At 37.7% G+C, this 17,765-nt stretch overlaps 1 protein-coding gene across 2 annotated transcripts in view; it reads right to left on the reverse strand.

Annotated features, from left to right (window-relative positions):
• Positions 1 to 17,765, reverse strand: part of SATB2 (SATB homeobox 2) — a 201,401-nt gene that overhangs the window by 64,601 nt on the left and 119,035 nt on the right. For both annotated transcript variants that reach the window (XM_019974518.2, XM_070769811.1), the window contains one exon: positions 10,818 to 11,290. In XM_019974518.2, coding sequence (XP_019830077.2) covers positions 10,818 to 11,290 — 473 coding nt within the window. The remainder of the gene's footprint in view (positions 1 to 10,817; positions 11,291 to 17,765) is intronic.

Consider the following 17,765-nt stretch of genomic DNA (forward strand, 5'->3'; position numbering starts at 1 on the left):
TATAGATGTCTTCCTATAAAGACAGAAAATATTAAAATATTAATTAAAATAAATAAAGAAATTCTAGGAAGTAGAATAATTAAAATTATTTGGGATAGAGGAGAGTGTGAAGAAAAATTTAATAATTATATAAAGCAAAATGACCATAAGGACATTTCAGGATAGCACTGAACTAATATTTATTCATACTTCAAAAAAGTAAAATCACCTTCTTTCCCCAAGTAACTTTTAAAATCAGCTTTAATCTGCATCATTGTTGAAACATGTTCATAATTATTAGTGGCTGATAAAATTAATTTAGCATATAATAGGTAGTTTATTTATAACAAAATGTAGTTAAGTAGATTAGAAATTACCACAGTGCTTCATACTCTATTGTTTCATGAAGGTTTTTTCTTTCTTTCATGAAGAAATATACTGGTATAGTTGGAAATAAGGTGGAACTTAAAACAGACACACATACATGTGTGCACAAATGTCTAAGTGTGTGTGACTTAGACATACTAGCTCATAATGTAAAACTTAGTTCTTACTGAGTGTGGTGACCAGAGAAGTTTGCAAGTAAATACTGCTGTCTACAGGAATAATTTTAGGCACAAAACTTGCAGATAGAATTTAAACTACCTTGTCAATTTCCAATTGACTTCAAATTGATTTAATTGTATTTTTCTCACAGAATTTTTGGCCTTCAAACTGAATTTACTTTAGTTGAACAAACAGGCACTTAACCCCAGGCCAAGTGGTCATCATTTCCATCAGTGGCCATTAAAGGAACACTCCATGTATTTTTTTAATTACTTTGAATAAGCAAAGGTGAAAAGCATATAAATAATGGAACCTAAAGCTAGTGTTGCCTTGTATTTCTTCTATAAAAATCCTACTTTAAACACCATCCAGAATTTGGAGAAACTAGTTAACTAATAAAACTAGGCTTTCCCACTAAAAGTGCCGGTCTCTACTGAGACACACTCACTAGAAGTGAAATATCTTATTTCAGGTTAGAGACTCCACATCTGTGCAAAATAAGTCAACCCCTTCTTGTTAGAGAATAGTGACATTGTAAAACCATCATCGAAAGGCATGTTTTTTTTTTTTGTAAAAATAAAAAGCCCTGAATTTTATTTATTTAGGCCATACCCATAGCTTATGGGATCTTAGTTCCCCAACCAGGGATTGAACCCTTGCCCTTGGCAATGAGCATGCAGAGAATTCAGGGAATTCCCCTTGAATTCTCTGTAACTCAGATGGTAAAGAGTCTGCCTGCAATGCGGGAGATCTGGGTTCAATCTCTGGGTTTGGAAGATCCCCTGGGGAAGGGAACAGATACCCTACTCCAGTATTCTGGCCTGCAGAATTGGGGTCCCAGAGCTGCTGCTGCTGCTAAGTCACTTCAGTCGTGTCTGACTCTGTGCAACCTCATAGACAGCAGCCCACCAGGCTCCTCTGTTCCTGGGATTCTCCAGGCAAGAACACTGGAGTATGTTGCCATTTCCTTCTCCAATGCATGAAAGTGAAAAGTAAAAGTGAAGTCGCTGAGTCGTGTCTGACTCTTAGCGACCCCATGGACTTCAGCCTACCAGGCTCCTCCATCCATGGGATTTTCCAGGCAAGAGTACTGGAGTGGGGTGCCATCGCCTTCTCTGGGGGTCCCAGAGAGTTGGACACAATTGAGCGGTTCTCACTTTCTTTCACTTTGTAACAGTTCAGTAACTATTTTTTAAGGATTTTTCACACTGATCAGGGATGAAAGGAATAGAACACTGTACTATCATATCTGTATCCTCTGATTCTTTGGTACAAGTTTTGTGAAGGAGGTGGATAAAAGGAGCCTTTATATTTTCTTTTACATGAAATGTTCTGTTTCAACTAGATTTAGGAGTGGGAATACGCTAGTATACTGAATCAAATTTCTCTTTACCCAGAGCACAAACAGACCCAGCTTATCCCCCATGCTTTTTGCCCAAAATTGCCTAAAAGGTGCTAATTAACGATAGTCTTTATATGTAAGGAGGGACTAAATTGAGACCACTATCCTGAGGGCCATCCTTAAGTCACTGAATAACTTTGAGACACTGCTGTCTTGGGAGATATTAATATTATTATAATCTTTAAATCTATGAATTCAAGCCAGTGATTCTGAAATGAAAGAGTACCTATTTTATGAAGCTTGCAGGACCCTCTTTTCCTACTTTATTAATTTAATGTTGAAATCAAAAGAGGGCATATTATTTGCTTCAAAACTCAATAACATGTTCATGCCTGATCTGTGGCATTTCATATTTACAGCCCATCTTTTAGTGGCTGGATTTCCTTTTTCTCACAGGTTCCCTAGTCATTTTATAACCAGCTCACTGGACCATGGAGTCAAGACCCCAGGACTTGCATTGTATTCTATTGCTGTATTGCTGAGTGCATATATCTTACTGAATGCTGAGAAAGAGTTTTAAATATCTTGGAGGTCAAGTTTTCTACATGTACAAATGGTATGAGTAACTAAATCATGCCTACCTTGAGCTAACAATAAGTATAAATCAAACAAGAAGTTATAGAAATTTCTCCCCACGCTCAGAAAAAACTAACAGGTAATATACTAAAGCTCAGACTTCCAAATATTTTGGTTGTTCGAATTTTCATTTTGTTGCTACACATCTCTTCCTAATTGTGCCATTTCAATTTTTAACCTTAATAATGTGGGTGGGAATATACTATAAACACAGTGCCAATAAAGCATAAAAGCAAAGTCCATGTCATTTCACACAAAGACATTTACATTTCTAGCTGTTGACCTTACTGCCAATTTTTCTGATACATCACTCAATTTAATTTTCCAATCTGTTGAAAACATTCTCCAGTTGCTGAGTGACTTCATAAATTGTATTTATGACCCTGAACTTAAGTTTTTCAAATGATATGGCTTTAATAAATAAACAAGAGATTTTTTTTGCAAAGTCTCATAAAAAAATTAAAAGTATGCAAACTAAGGATCGATCAACCAAATGAGTTCACAAAGGATTTTAAAAATTCTCTTCTATATCAGATAAAAATAAGATGAACAGCTCTCTCAAAAAAGACCTTTGATAAAATGTTGCAAATTGTGTAACTCTGTGACTTTTTCACAAACTAAGGATACCAAATTAGAAGCATTTCTTTCACAGAAGACTAACACATTTTGCAAAATACACATAGACTTCTAATGAAAACATGCTTCTAAGAACTGACTCAGAAGAGCTACCTGGACACAAAATGAGTCTGAACTTTCCCAGTTATGGCATATAATCTGCTAGAGAAAAAAGAAAAATAACTGCACTTCGCCAAAAGTGAATGTGGCAAAAGTTTCGTTCAAATGATACAAACTTTTTATTGCCAATTCCATGTGCATGGCTGTTTCCTGAACCCCACCTTTGAAGGGGATAGAGGGGTAAGGGGATAGAGGTGCAGAGAGGGACAGAGAATAACCCTTCATTTCCCTTTGCTGGCATTCTAATGCTCCCATTCACATGTGGCAGGGCATTTGTTCCAATGGATTTAGCCTAGTTTGGATCAAAGCTTCCTCTCTACTTCATTTAACAGATTTGCTCAAATGGAAGGTCTCAAAGGAGAAACGATGCTAGTAAATGGGGGATTTCTGAACACATGAATATGTAGGTCATTGGATTTTAAATAAATTAGAGAATAGTTTATCTATTAAGGAAGATTCATTGTACATATTTCATGAAACCATTCTTATTATAGGTCAGTGGACATCCCACAACCATTCCTGGGTAATATTAAGTTGTAAAATAGTCACAAACCTTTTCATATCTTCAAAAGCCTCTTACTGATTTTCTTAAGTCCATAAAGTGACAAGGGGCAAAAGAATGCTATAGGTTAGGATTCATAACCAAATGTCAAAATGCAAAGAGGTAAACACAGAAAATAGCCAGGCAACTTATTTCATGTCCATAGGGCTGCTAAGTGTGCCAATGCTAAAATAAATTTGGGATAGAAGCAAGGGAAAATGAATATGCAAAAAAAAAATAAAACCCTACAGAGGTCCTCTTCTCAAAATTATCAGTCTAACAGAACCCATTTTCATCACTGACAGAGCACTGGAGATAGGGCAGGACAGAGAAGCAAAGCTACTTTGAAACTCAAGTAAATCACATAATGCACCTTTGAGACTCAGTAAGGATGGTTTTATGTCAAGTCTGAAAGATCTCATAGGGCCTCATATCCAATGTCTGTTTCTGTCTCATTCCTTCTCTTTCTCTCCCCTCCCTCTAACCAATCCCTCCACATGCAACATCTATAAGTAAATCTGGCTAATATCCACACCAGCCCATTGAATTCAGGGGACTCAGTTAAAAATCACAATAGTTATAATGTATTTAAGAGAAAGTAGTACAGTAAAGAAAAAAAAAAAAAAACCTATATAATTCTATGCTGCTGCTGCTAAGTCGCTTCAGTCGTGTCCAACTCTCTGCGACCTCAGAGATGGCAGCCCACCAGGCTACCCTGTCCCTGGGATTCTCCAGGCAAGAACACTGGAGTGGGTTGCCATTTCCTTCTCCAATGCATGAAAGTGAAAAGTGAAAGTGAAGTCGCTCAGTTGTGTCCGACTCCTAGCGACCCCATGGACTACAGCCTACCAGGCTCAACACTGATAATATTTTTAAACCAAAGTGGTACCATAAAAACCTCTATACTATTTCCATAATAACATCTTGCCTTAGATTTCTGAAGGTAGTAGGTATAAAAGTAAAGATATGTTTTATTCAAACTACTATCCTATGGCATAACCAAATGTCAATTAGACTAGCAATGACCTTGATCTGTAATCTGAGATAAAAAGCACATCCTGAGATAAAGATTCCTACACAAGTGATTTATTTAGGAAGTGCTTCTGAGTGAAACTTGTGACAGAGTGGGAGAAGCAGGACAGAAAAGGGAAGAAGTGTAAGCAAAGCCTCAGCCTCAGCCCAGTCTGCAGACAGTTCTGGAGTGAAAGTCACAGGTCAGCACTGTCCCTGCGACAGGAGGCAAGGAGCTGGGCTTTCATCCTCCTGCACCTATCAGACACCTATTAAGCGCTTCCAGCTCTCTGTCAGTGCAAGCAAAGGAAAATCCAGTAGGCTGAGGAAAGTCCTTTGAATGAAGAGCCCACCAGCAGACACCATGACTTAGAAGTAGGATAGGAGGCGGTGCTGGAGGAGTGAAGGATGGAAATCAGAGGAGGCTTGTGATCTGCCTCAGCCTCCTCCTGTGTATCATAGCACTTTGTGACCACAGGTAACAGAAATGCTTAGTAATGTGTCATAGGATTGCCAGAATATTAATGACCAAGTCAGAAAATATCACTTTTCTCCTACTATTCTCATAGGCTCCCATTTGTCATAAAAGTCTCCAGAAGTAGGGCTAACCTTTTCTTTCAGAAGACTAAAGGAAAAAGTGATGTGCTCAGAGTATATTTTATATAAGGTCAGAATGGCAAAAATAGGCTTCCACCGTGTAAGATGGAGCTTCTCTGCTGGCTCAGTAGTAAAGAATCTGCCTGCAATGCAGAAGATGTGGGTTTGATCCCTGGATGGGGAAGATCCCCTGAAGGAGGAAATGGTAACCCACTCCAGTATTATTGCCTGGGAAATCTCATGGACAGAGAAGCCTGGTGGGCTACAGTCCAGGGGGTAGCAAAGAGTCAGACACAACTCAGCAGCTGAACAACAACAACAAATCATGCGTATGGCACAGACATGATGCACCACACTGCCACTCCCTGTATCTGGAATTATATTAGTCTCATGCTCACGCTGAAGATTCAATATCCTGGTACTGCATGATCTCAAATGTGCTGTTTCCCTTGCCTGGAACATGTGACTTAATTTATGTTCTTAGTTTAGACAGTATTAACAAACTAACAGAGAAGTGTAAGAAATAATAGTAAATAAAATCAGAATGGCAAAAGGTTGTCGATCTCTGACTCTGGCAGAAGTCAGGACCTTGTCAAGAAGTATGGGTAGGAGATCATTTTATCAAACAAATGTATTTTCTGTTTTTAAAAGACAAGCTGATAAGAATTAAAATGTATTAAAAAGCAAGTTCTTGGAAATACGGTTCCTTCCCCCTTAATTTTGTTATTTTACATCAACAAATGATATAGTGACAATGGATCAGACATACAAAGTAATTAAGTTCTTCCTTGAAGAACTGCTTTTTCAAACGCTATTTATTATGAATTTCAGTCTTTCATCTGGAAGTCTTAAACATGAAGAACTAGGCTTTTTTTTTTAACAACTCAATTCATTTGTGAACGCTGTGCATGTGATTTTTGTTCTACATGTACACATACACACATACAAAACAGAGAAATTAATTACTAGATTTATTCTTGGTCCAATCATCAAGAACAAATCCAGGAACACAAACTATAGTGTAACAAATCAAAATGCTTTTTACTGAATTTGATAATAAGTGAATAATAGATATCATGAACTATTTATGAAAAGTACTCAGTAAACTGAGAATATGCTCCAGGGATCAGTGCATCTCCTGCACTGCAAGTGGATTTTTTACCCACCGAGCCACTGAAAAAGCCCAAGCATATACTACATATCAGTAAAACAACTGAGTACAAGACTAGAACTCGTCTTAGGTGTCCATCAAAAATAAATGGTTCTGATTCTGTTTGCTTTGAAGAAAAAAAAAAAAAATGTTGAGATTCATTACTGTCCACAGATTAACAACTCATTTATGTTATTATCTACAAAGTTAATTTTTATTTTTTAACAAGTTATTTTATCACTCACATATTTCTGATTCCATTCAAGAGAGCCTATTATTTGGAAAATCCATGGTTGGTTTCATGGGGCATAGTAGACCATATCTTCCATTTAACAATGTTGCTGGTGAAACCCAGCTGTCCAACCTTTGCTGTAGTGACTACAGCATATACAGCAGAAACAATCTGCCTGTTGACCTCCAGCTTAGGTTCAAACTATGTCATTCTGTCAATACCATCTACCTTGATTAGGCTGGGCTTTATACACAACAGGTTATGATCCCAGAGGGATAAAAAGCTTTCCCAAATTAAAAGCAGAAATTTAAAATGAAATACTCATACATTCCTATGCATTTTCCACTTGAAATCCTCAAGGCAGGCCCATGAACTCAAGCTCATGTTGATTGAAAGTGAATGTTTGTTTCTGAGTGTAGCCATCTTACAAATTTAATCGCAGTAAGAAAATAATAAAATGTGTTCTGTGCTTCATTTAGACCTTTTATAACTTGGCACTTGAAAGATGGCAATGCCAAAGAAAAATCATTAATTCCAAAAAAAACAGACAAAAAGGATTGTGCAGGAGAAGACAGGCCTCCAGGGCCCAGGGCTCTGGCAGAGCATTTCTTCCTACCAACACAGCCTGCCTTGGTCTAGCCTCATTGGGAGTCTTCTCTCATGCTTCATGCTATTTAGTAAACTGTATACTGCATACACTAATTCTAAAATCCAAAGCAATACAACCATGCTCTCAAACTTATCCTTATCCAAAGGAGCTATATAAATAACCAGCAATAAAATGTTGACTAGCCTTGAAATGCCTATTCATGCACATGAATGATAGATGAAAGAGAGCACATACACACCGAGAACTGCAAAATATAGACTTAAGTACACATCCTTCTACTTCGTGTTTTATAATAGTATGAAACAGACTTGCTCAAGAAGATAAGCACTCCTATGGGCTCAATCCAGATAACTGTGGACACATACACGCTACCCTAGTACTTTAAGCCACAACAGAATAGTGGTTTAGTGACATCTGGAACACGTGTAGCCCTCTGTGAACCTCTGAACTCATTTTCAAATGATGCAACAGGCTCTGTCAATAACAGAATGTATACGTTAGCTAAGCGTCAAGGGAGCAGGAGGTTTCACCCCTCTTGGTCTCCCGCCATACCTAATCTGTCAGCACCAAATCTCAAGCAAGCCCACTGCCTTTCTTCCCTGATCCTACTCCTGCAGTTTCACCGTGGCTGAAGACTGTTACCAAACCACAATGGTTGGTTCCATCACTCGTTCATGCTGTTTGACTTCAGCTGAGGCCCAAGCTAATTCTTCTGTCTCAAATTGACTTGCTCTCACTTTCAGAACTGTCAACCCATTTCTGGTCTCCCTTTCAACACCAAATTTTGGAAAGAGTGATTTACAGCCACTGCTTCTGTATCCTTGACAGTTAATCACTCCTTAACTCCTAAATTCTGGCTCCTTCCCTCACCACTCTAATGAAATTATACTCTAAAGCTTGCCAAGGATTTCTCCCAACCAAACACCAAATCTCATGGCATGGTTTCAGACTTCCCCTCCCTAGACTCCGTAGTTTTCCCCACATGGAAGAGTCTCCTCTGGAGACTCTCAGCCCAAATCCTCTATACTTTATCAGCATCTCCCTTTTCTTCCACCTTCACCTGCCCCACCTCTCCTGGCATTTCGTGGTCTCTTTTCCTTGGTGTTAGTAGTGCTGGTGGCTTCTCCCCTCCCTCTGCTGTCCTGTTAAATTCCAGGTTTTGTGAATAAATTTCTAATCTCTTTCTCTGACCCTAACAACTATTTTTAGCACTAAACTCTTATTTTCAATGACTGCTACACATCTTTACTTAAGGAGTCTACTAGCACTTCAAAGTCAAATAGCCCAAAGTCAAAACAGCCCAAAATAATCACTTTAACCTTACTCCAACCATCTCTTTCAATGCCCTCCTTGATTCTCTAAATAATTATGCTTCATTGGTAGTCATGAGGCTCAAAGCCTAGTGTTATCTCTACTCCAGGCAGTTGCAATTTCTGTCAACTTTACTCTCACAATGCTTTTTGACATTACCCTCCACTCCATTGCCACCAGTCTTGTTCAAAACTTCTATGCATTTCAGCCACACACATAAGGCAGCCTCCTAAGTAAAATTCCTACCCTCTTGATGGGAAAAAAAGTATTCCTAACATCCAATTCTGATCATTTGATGAAAGAATATCCCTACATAAAACCTTCAGTGGTTTCCACTGCTCATTAAACACAGTTCAAAGTTCTTAGCACGAACCTAAGATCTTTTTGGATCTGTTCTTCTACCTTTAAGTCATATTATCTAGCTTTGCTGTCAACTATCAGCTGGTCCTGACTTTTTCTGACTCAACCCTTTTCTTGTGTGTGTGTGTGTGTGTGTGTGTGTTTTAACCTAAAATACCCTTCTTCTCCATGTTTGCCCATTAAATTTTATTCATCATTCAAGGTCTAACTATCCAGAAACCTTCATACTCAAGTCAGTTGTTCACATATGTGTTCACTCACAATTTTTTTCATCTTTGCATCTGCAGAGAGCTTCGTTTCCTGCCTTGCATTTAGTAGGGTGACTAACTTAAACCCACTGTCCTCTTAAAGACTCACTTGCTTACTCACTTATTTACTCTACTGTAAGTATGCCTAACCCCAACTCCTCACAAATACCCATTGCAGTCACTGCTCACAATTATCTTACATTATTCTCCTGACTTCACATTTTATTTATCTGAGTACATTCTACTTTTCACTACCAGATTGTTACCTCCTTAAGATTAGGCACTTTTACTTTCTGGGTACTCATACAATTGGTCCTCTGTGTCTGTGGATGCAAAATCCACAGATAGGGCGGACCAATTGTACTGCACCATTTTACATAAGGGACTTGAGCATCTATGGGTTTTGGTATTTGCGAGGGTCCTGGAACCAAACTCCTACAGACACCAAAGGGACGATGGCATAAGAGCTAGATTGGCGGTTCTCAAAATGTGACCTAAGACCAGCATCAGGACCAGCTGGGATCTTGTTAGACATGCAAATTTCTGGGTCCCACCCTAGACCTGTGAATCAGAAACTCTAGGAAGTGGGCCAGCAATCTAACAGTCTTCCAAGTAATTCTAATGCACACTCACATTTAGTACTGGTGGGAAAGAACTTCTTGATTATAAGCAGCCTTCAATAAAATAAGACATAGCTAAACCGTTCACTGTCTATCATTTAATATTATATTGGCATATAATTCTCTCAAAATATTAAAAATATGAGTCAACTACCAATTACTACGTTGTGCTAAGTCGTTTCAGTCATGTCCAACTCTGTGTAACCCTATGGACTGTAGACCTCCAGGCTCCTCTGTCCATGGGGATTCTCTGGGCAAGAATACTGGAGTGGGCTGCCAAGTCCTCCTCCAGGTAATTTTCCCAACCCAGAAATTGACCTGTCTCTCTTACGTCTCCTGCACTGACAGGCGGGTTCTTTACCACTAGCACCACTTGGGAACCCCTTTATCAATACTACTTTACCAGTATCTTAAATCTAACTTATACATTTTGAAGGGTTTATTAAAAATTATGAAAATGATAACATATAATAATATTTTTTGTAAAGTTCAAAGATACAGTAAGTTTAGAACTAGTTTTTTTTTAAATAAAAACAAGGAATGATAATCACAAAATTCAAGATCAGGGTTACATCTGGGGAAAGTAAATGGAAAAGAGGGCGGAAGGAGAAGTACATAAAGAGACCCACGTCACTAGTAACATTTCAGGTGCTGAGTTGGGTAGTGAGTTCACAGATATTCATTACGTCACTGAAATTAATCATAGCCAAGCGTAGATCAATGGTGATAGTATTTCACGAACTAAAGATTATTAATTAATATGACTATGTGCTCTGAGATCCACAGAAAAATTTTAAAGAGATAAACAATATTTGTCACAACGTGTCCATAGTATTAACATGATACATGATATATCATTAACATGATATAAACATTATGATGTTTAATGCTAATGGTACCTGTGTGCGATTGAATGCCACTCTTGCAAAGACAGCTTGGGACACACTGGCTCTCTTCAACTCATCTCTGACTTGCTGGTAGATATCTGGAGATACTTCCACAGAGGAGTTGGTTGGCTCTGGCTTAACTGCTCTGGGAATGGGTGGGTGGTTCAAGAACTGCTGGTTGATGGCTTGAGGATGCTGGTGAGCCAGAAGCCGGCTAACGGCAATCTGTTGGTTGATCAGATGGGCCATGGCAATTTGTTGCCTGACAAGTTGTGGACTGAGCTGGGGAGAAAGAAGACCAGGGCTCATGATGGGCTGTAATGCGGGCACTTGGTTTCGGATTGGAGTACTGTGGTGGATTTGGCTATGAGGAGACTGTTCGTTGGTTTTCCCCAGGGAGGCCAGCTGGTTCATATTTGGTAAATGCATTGGACGCTGGCCCAGAACACAATAGTCTGAAAGGTTTTCTCGTTCCACTCTTTCCACTGTTAAGAGATAAAAATGATAATTTGTCATTATCATCATTAGTATAATTTGTTGCTGATACATGTAGTTTTAAATTATATTTTTGGTATATTAATTAAAAATATTTTTTTCATACAAAGCTGGAAGACCCAGAGTAAAAGTGAGTCATCTTTTCCTGAAAAAATGTTACAATAATAGATTTTTCCATAGGCTATGATATGAAAATAAAAATATTTGCCTTTTTAAAATTTCTAAAAGTAGGCATTCTATTAAATAGCCAAGACAGAAATGGTTATTACAAATTCTAAATCTTCTCATGTTTCCAACCTTTATCACCTCCTTCATCATCCACTGTGGTAAAAAAAAAAAAAAAGCTGTTTTAATCTTCTGTAGTTTGTGGTTAATTGTGCAGTTCATGAGTATCATGAAATGTCAAGAACAACATCTTCTGCCAAATTAATTGCTATGCAGGTCAGGAAGCAACAGTTAGAACTGGACATGGAACAACAGACTTGTTCCAAACAGGAAAAGGAGTACGTCAAGGCTGTATATTGTCACCCTGCTTATTTAACTTATATGCAGAGCACATCATGAGAAATGCTGGGATGGAAGAAGCACAAGCTGGAATCAAGATTGCTGGGAGAAATATCAATAACTTCAGATATGCAGATGACACCACCCTTATGGCAAAAAGTGAAGAGGAACTAAAAAGCCTCTTGATGAAAGTGAAAGTGGAGAGTGAAAAAGTTGGCTTAAAGCTCAACATTCAGAAAACGAAGATCATGGCATTTGGTCCCATCACTTCATGGCAAATAGATGGGGAAACAGTGGAAACAGTGTCAGACTTTATTTTGGGGGGCTCCAAAATCACTGCAGATGGTGACTGCAGCCATGAAATTAAAAGACGCTTACTCCTTGGAAGGAAAGTTATGACCAACCTAGATAGCATATTGAAAAGCAGAGACATTACTTTGCCAACAAAGGTCTGTCTAGTCAAGGCTATGGTTTTTCCAGTGGTCATGTATGGATGTGAGAGTTGGACTGTGAAGAAAGCTGAGCGCCGAAGAATTGATGCTTTTGAACTGTGGTGTTGGAGAAGACTCTTGAGAGTCCCTTGGACTGCAAGGAGATCCAACCAGTCCATACTAAAGGAGATCAGTCCTGGGTGTTCTTTGGCAGGACTGATGCTGAAGCTGAAACTCCAGTACTTTGGCTACCTCATGCAAAGAGTTGACTCATTGGAAAAGACTCTGATGCTGGGAGGACTTGGGGGCAGGAAGAGAAGGGGATGACAGCGGATGAGATGGCTGGATGGCATGACTGACTTGATGGACGTGAGTTTGAGTGAACTCCAGGAGTTGGTGATGGACAGGGAGGCCTGGTGTGCTGTGATTCATGGGGTCGCAAAGAGTCGGACACGACTGAGCAACTGAACTGAATAAAAAATCTCACATAAATACTATTATACAACTATGGAGACATTTATATAAAAGGCCTGTCTCATAGTATACCCTTTCAACTCCTCACTTGGTATCTTTTCTATAGGAATGTATCTTTAAGACATGGATATTTTAATGATTGTGATATGCACTAGAATAAGAAAAAGTCTCACAAAATTAATAATATCACCTTGATTTGCCATTTGTTTGCTAGGACCAGTGCATTCTCTTGGAAAAACCCTGTTAGCCTTTAACCCACTTTCAAGATTGCCAAGAAAAATATCAATAACCTCAGATATGCAGATGACACCACCCTTATGATAGACAGCAAAGAAACTAAAGAGCCTCTTGATGAAAGTGAAAGACGTGAGTGAAAAAGTAAGATCATGGCATCTGGTCCCATCACTTCATGGCAAATAGATGGGGAAACAATGGGAACAGTAAGAGACTTTATTTTCTTGGGCTCCAAAATCACTGCAGATGGTGACTAAAACCATGAAATTAAAAGACACTTGCTCCTTGGAAGAAAAGCTATGACCAACCTAGATGGCATGTTAAAAAGCAGAGACACTACTTTGCCAACAAAGGTCCATCTAGTCCAAGCTATGGTTTTTCCAATTGTTATGTACGGATGTGAGAGTTGGACTATAAAGAAAGCTGAGCGCCGAAGAATTGATGCTTTTGAACTGTGGTGTTGGAGAAGACCCTTGAGAGTCCCTTGGACTGCAAGGAGATCCAACCAGTCAATTCTAAAGGAAATCAGCCCTGAATATTCATTAAAAGGACTGATGTTGAAGCTGAAACTCAAACACTTTGGCCACCTGATGCAAAGAACTGACTCACTGGAAAAGACCCTGATGCTGGGAAAGATTGAAGGCGGGAGGAGAAGGGGACGACGAGGATGAGATGGTTGGATGGCATCACCGACTCAACGGACATGAATCTGAGTAAGCCCCGGGAGTTGGTGATGGACAGGGAAGCGTGACTAAGTGACTGAACTGAAGTGAACTGATTTACTATTAAATAAAATTCTCCCTTTCTCCGGGTTATTTTTCTTATATGTTTTATTGTACTTTAGTAAAGATTTAAGGAATAACTTTGAAAGGGAGAAAAAGGAAAGTATCATATATGTTCAAACAAGAGGCAGTCTTTTCTTCCCTCAGGAATATTTCACAAGAAAGACTCACATCAAAAAAGAAAAAAAAAGTCATATCATATCAAATCAAATCCTTATCTAAATCTCTGTATTACATTATTATGTAAAGTTAAGGTTTGTTTGGGGAAAACACATTAGGCTGAATCAACCTCTATCTTTGCCAGCTTTAAATGCTTGTGGATATAATCTAACAAAAACTGTGTTATGCTGTTGTTTTTATTTTGACACTCTGCTTGTGCTATTCTGTGAATATTTCCCCAGGCCTGAACCCAGGCCCTGGCAGTGAGAGCATGTAATACCAACCACGGGGCTGCCAGGGAATTCCCCAAAAATCTGATAAAGCAAAAATTCTACATGGAAGTAATTTTTTCTTACAATTGGAAATGTTGTATATGATTATGCAAAAGTGTATTGATATAACTTTAAAGAAAACTACTTTGAGTGATTACATGCTAGAAAGCAGAAAAGTATTCACCTGTAAGACAAATTTTTTAAATAATTGCACCTTTCAATATGCAAACAGTGCTTGTAAATTGGCACATGGCTTACAGTGATAGAGTCATAATTGATCAAAAAAGTACTGAGTCTCACATACTAAGATAACGAACATATAGCTGCCAGGGGAAAGGGACAGTTAGGGAGTCTGGGATGATCGTGTATACACTGCTATATTTAAAATGGATAACCAGCAAGGACCTATTGCATAGCACTCTGCTAAATGTTATGTGATAGTCTGGATGGGAGAGAGGCTTGGGGGAAAATGCATACATGAATACGTATGGCAGAGTTCCTTCATTGTTGGCCTGAAACTATCACAACACTGCTAACTTGCTATACCCTAATACAAAATAAAGTTCAAAAGAAAAAGTACTGAATCTCAAAATATTTAGGCAAAAGTGATGTGTGCTGGAAAACTGGGTAAGATGACTCAAAACAGGGAATTTAGAGATGACAAAGTCACTAGAATCAAATCATACGTAAAGTATTTGAAAAAAATCAATCAAGAAAGTAATATTTCTAAATTAATATTTCATATAACGTGATTTTTAAATACATACAAGGAAGTAATATCTGATCATTTTATTACATATCTAAAGATTTTGTATATTTAAAACTTCTAACTGGTAAAGCACATAGACATCCATATCTTGGGAGCACCTTATATTCAGACATATACAATATTTTTTCATGATTTTTTAAAAAACTGAATGGTGCTTAACTTTCCTATGAACTCCTAAATAAGTCAAAAGTTCACTTCAAACTTCTTTAAGACTTCAATTTATAACTTAATCCTTTCGATGTAACTCATGTATTTTGTATTCACCTTTCCTTCATAAAGTTCAAGGTAAACAAATTATTTTAATCTTATCCTCTAAAGGCAAACATTTTTCAGGTATTGTAATAAGACACACTTAAAATCAAACCAAGCAAATAGTTAAGAGACTTTAAGCAAGGTAATCTAACACAGTTTTCATAGGACAGAAGTTGCTATTGTAAGTTCCTCACTGAAAGAAGTGAAGAGGGTATGGAAGAAGGTATTCCGTGCAAAGGGAAATCAAAAAAAAAGCTAAAAGTAGCAATGCTCATATCAGACAAATAGATTTTAAAGACTGTTAGAAGAGACAAAAAAGGACCCAATACAATGATCAAGAGATCAATCCAAAAAGAAGATGTAACAGTTGTAAATATACATACAACAAACAGTAGCACCTAATATATAAGGCAAATGCTAACAGCCATAAAAGGAGAAATTAACACAATAATAGTGGGTGACTTTAACAGTCCACTTTTGTCAATGGACATATCATCCAAACAGAAAATCAGTAAGGAAACAAAGGCCTTAAATGTTACATTAGACCAGATGGACTTAACTGATTTTTATAGAGCATTCTATTGAAAAATAACAAAATACACATTTTTCCCAAGTGCACATGGAATATTCTCCAGGATCAACCATGTGCTGGGACACAAAGCAAGCCTTGGTAAATTTAAGCAAATTAAAATTGTATCAGGCATCTTTTCTGACCATGTGCTATGAGATTAGAAATAAACTACAAGAAAAAAACTATTAAAAAAAAACAAACACAAATAGGTGGAGGCTAAATAAGATGTTACTAAATAACTAATGAATCACTGAAGAAATCAAGGAGGAAATAAAGTATCTAGAAACAAATGAAAATGAAAGCACAATGATCCAAAACCTACGGAATGCAGCAAAAGCAGTTCTAACAGGAAAGTATAGCAATACAATCTTACCTCAGGAAATAAGAAAAATCTCAAATAACAACCAAACCTTACACCTAAAGCAACTAGAGAAAGAAAAACAAACAAACAAAAAACCTAAAGTTAGCAGAAAGAAAAAAAAAAGCATAAACATCAGAGTAGAAATAAATAAAACAGAGACAAAGAAGACAATAGCAAAAATCAATGAAACTAAAAGTCGGTTCTTTGAAAAGATAAACAAAATTGATAAACCTTTAGCCAGACTCATCAAGAAAAAAAAAGAGAGAGAGGACTCAAATGAATAAAACTAGACATGAAAAAGGAAACTTTACAACTGACACCACAGAAATACAAAAGATCATAAGAGATTTCCACAAGCAACTGTATGCCAATAAAATGGACAACCGGAAAGAAATGGACAAATTCTTAGAAAGTCACAAGCTCCCAAGACTGAATTAGGAAGAAATAGAAAACATTAGCAGACCAATCACAAGCACTGACCCTCCCAACAAACAAAAGTCCCAGATGGCTACACAGGTGAATTCTATCAAACATTTAAAGAAGGGCTAACCCCCATCCTTCTGAAAAGGTTCCATAAATTGCAGAGGAAATAAAACTCCCAAACTCATTTTACAAGGCCACCATCACCCTTATACCAAAATCAGATAAAGGTGCTACAAAAAAAAAAAAAGATTATACGCCAAATATCACTGATGAATATAGATGCAAAAATCCTCAACAAAATACTAGCAATCTGAATTTAATCAAGTGGAATATATCCCTGGGATGCAAGGATTTTTCAATATCCACAAATTTATCAATGTGATACACCACATCAATAAATGAAGAACAAAGTTTCCAGAATAAAGTCATACTTTTCAGGCAGAAATACTTGCCCTCAGACATTCAGTTCACTTTTGTTTGCTTGCTTTTTAATTCAGCCAAAATAAAGGCAAATTCAAGTTAGTATATTATGTTTTCAGGTACGTAAGAAGTAGACATTTTATTCATTTCTTTTTCTACTAAAAAAAAAAAGAAGAAGAAATATCCTGTTAATGCAAACATTCTTTGATCAAAAGCTAATTTTCCAAAATGTCACTATTTTCATTTTTCAGTACTTAATTACATTTGAGTTACTTTCTTGAGCTCTGTGAAATCTCTATGAAATTGGTGCAATAAGAATCAGAATAACATCAGTCCATATTCCTTTAAGATTCAGTCAGTTCAGTTCAGTTCAGTCGTTCAGTCGTGTCCGACTCTTTGAGACCCCATGGACTACAGCATGCCAGCTTCCCTGTCCATCACCAACTCCCGGAGTTTCCTCAAACTCATCTCCACTGAGTCAGTGATGCCATCCAACCATCTCATTCTCTGTCATCCCCTTTTCCTCCTGCCTTCAATCTTTCCCAGCATCAGGGTCTTACTTCTAATGAGTCAGTTCTTCACATCCTTTAAGATTATACATAATAATTCCCCTTTTCTAATGAGTTCCCAGATCCTTATAATTTCATATAGTTTAGAACAGTGACTGAGGAAGTATCTTTCTAGTGACATGTGGCCACACCATGAAGTACTAACTCATTAGTAAACCATAATGAAGGCATTGCAAATTCAAATGCCTACACAGCCAGGTAGAGCACAACAGCCAGGGAAGCCAGCCACAGAGATACTTGGAGA

Source organism: Bos indicus, chromosome 2 (assembly GCF_029378745.1).
Source record: "Bos indicus isolate NIAB-ARS_2022 breed Sahiwal x Tharparkar chromosome 2, NIAB-ARS_B.indTharparkar_mat_pri_1.0, whole genome shotgun sequence".
NCBI classification, from domain to species: Eukaryota; Metazoa; Chordata; class Mammalia; order Artiodactyla; family Bovidae; genus Bos; species Bos indicus.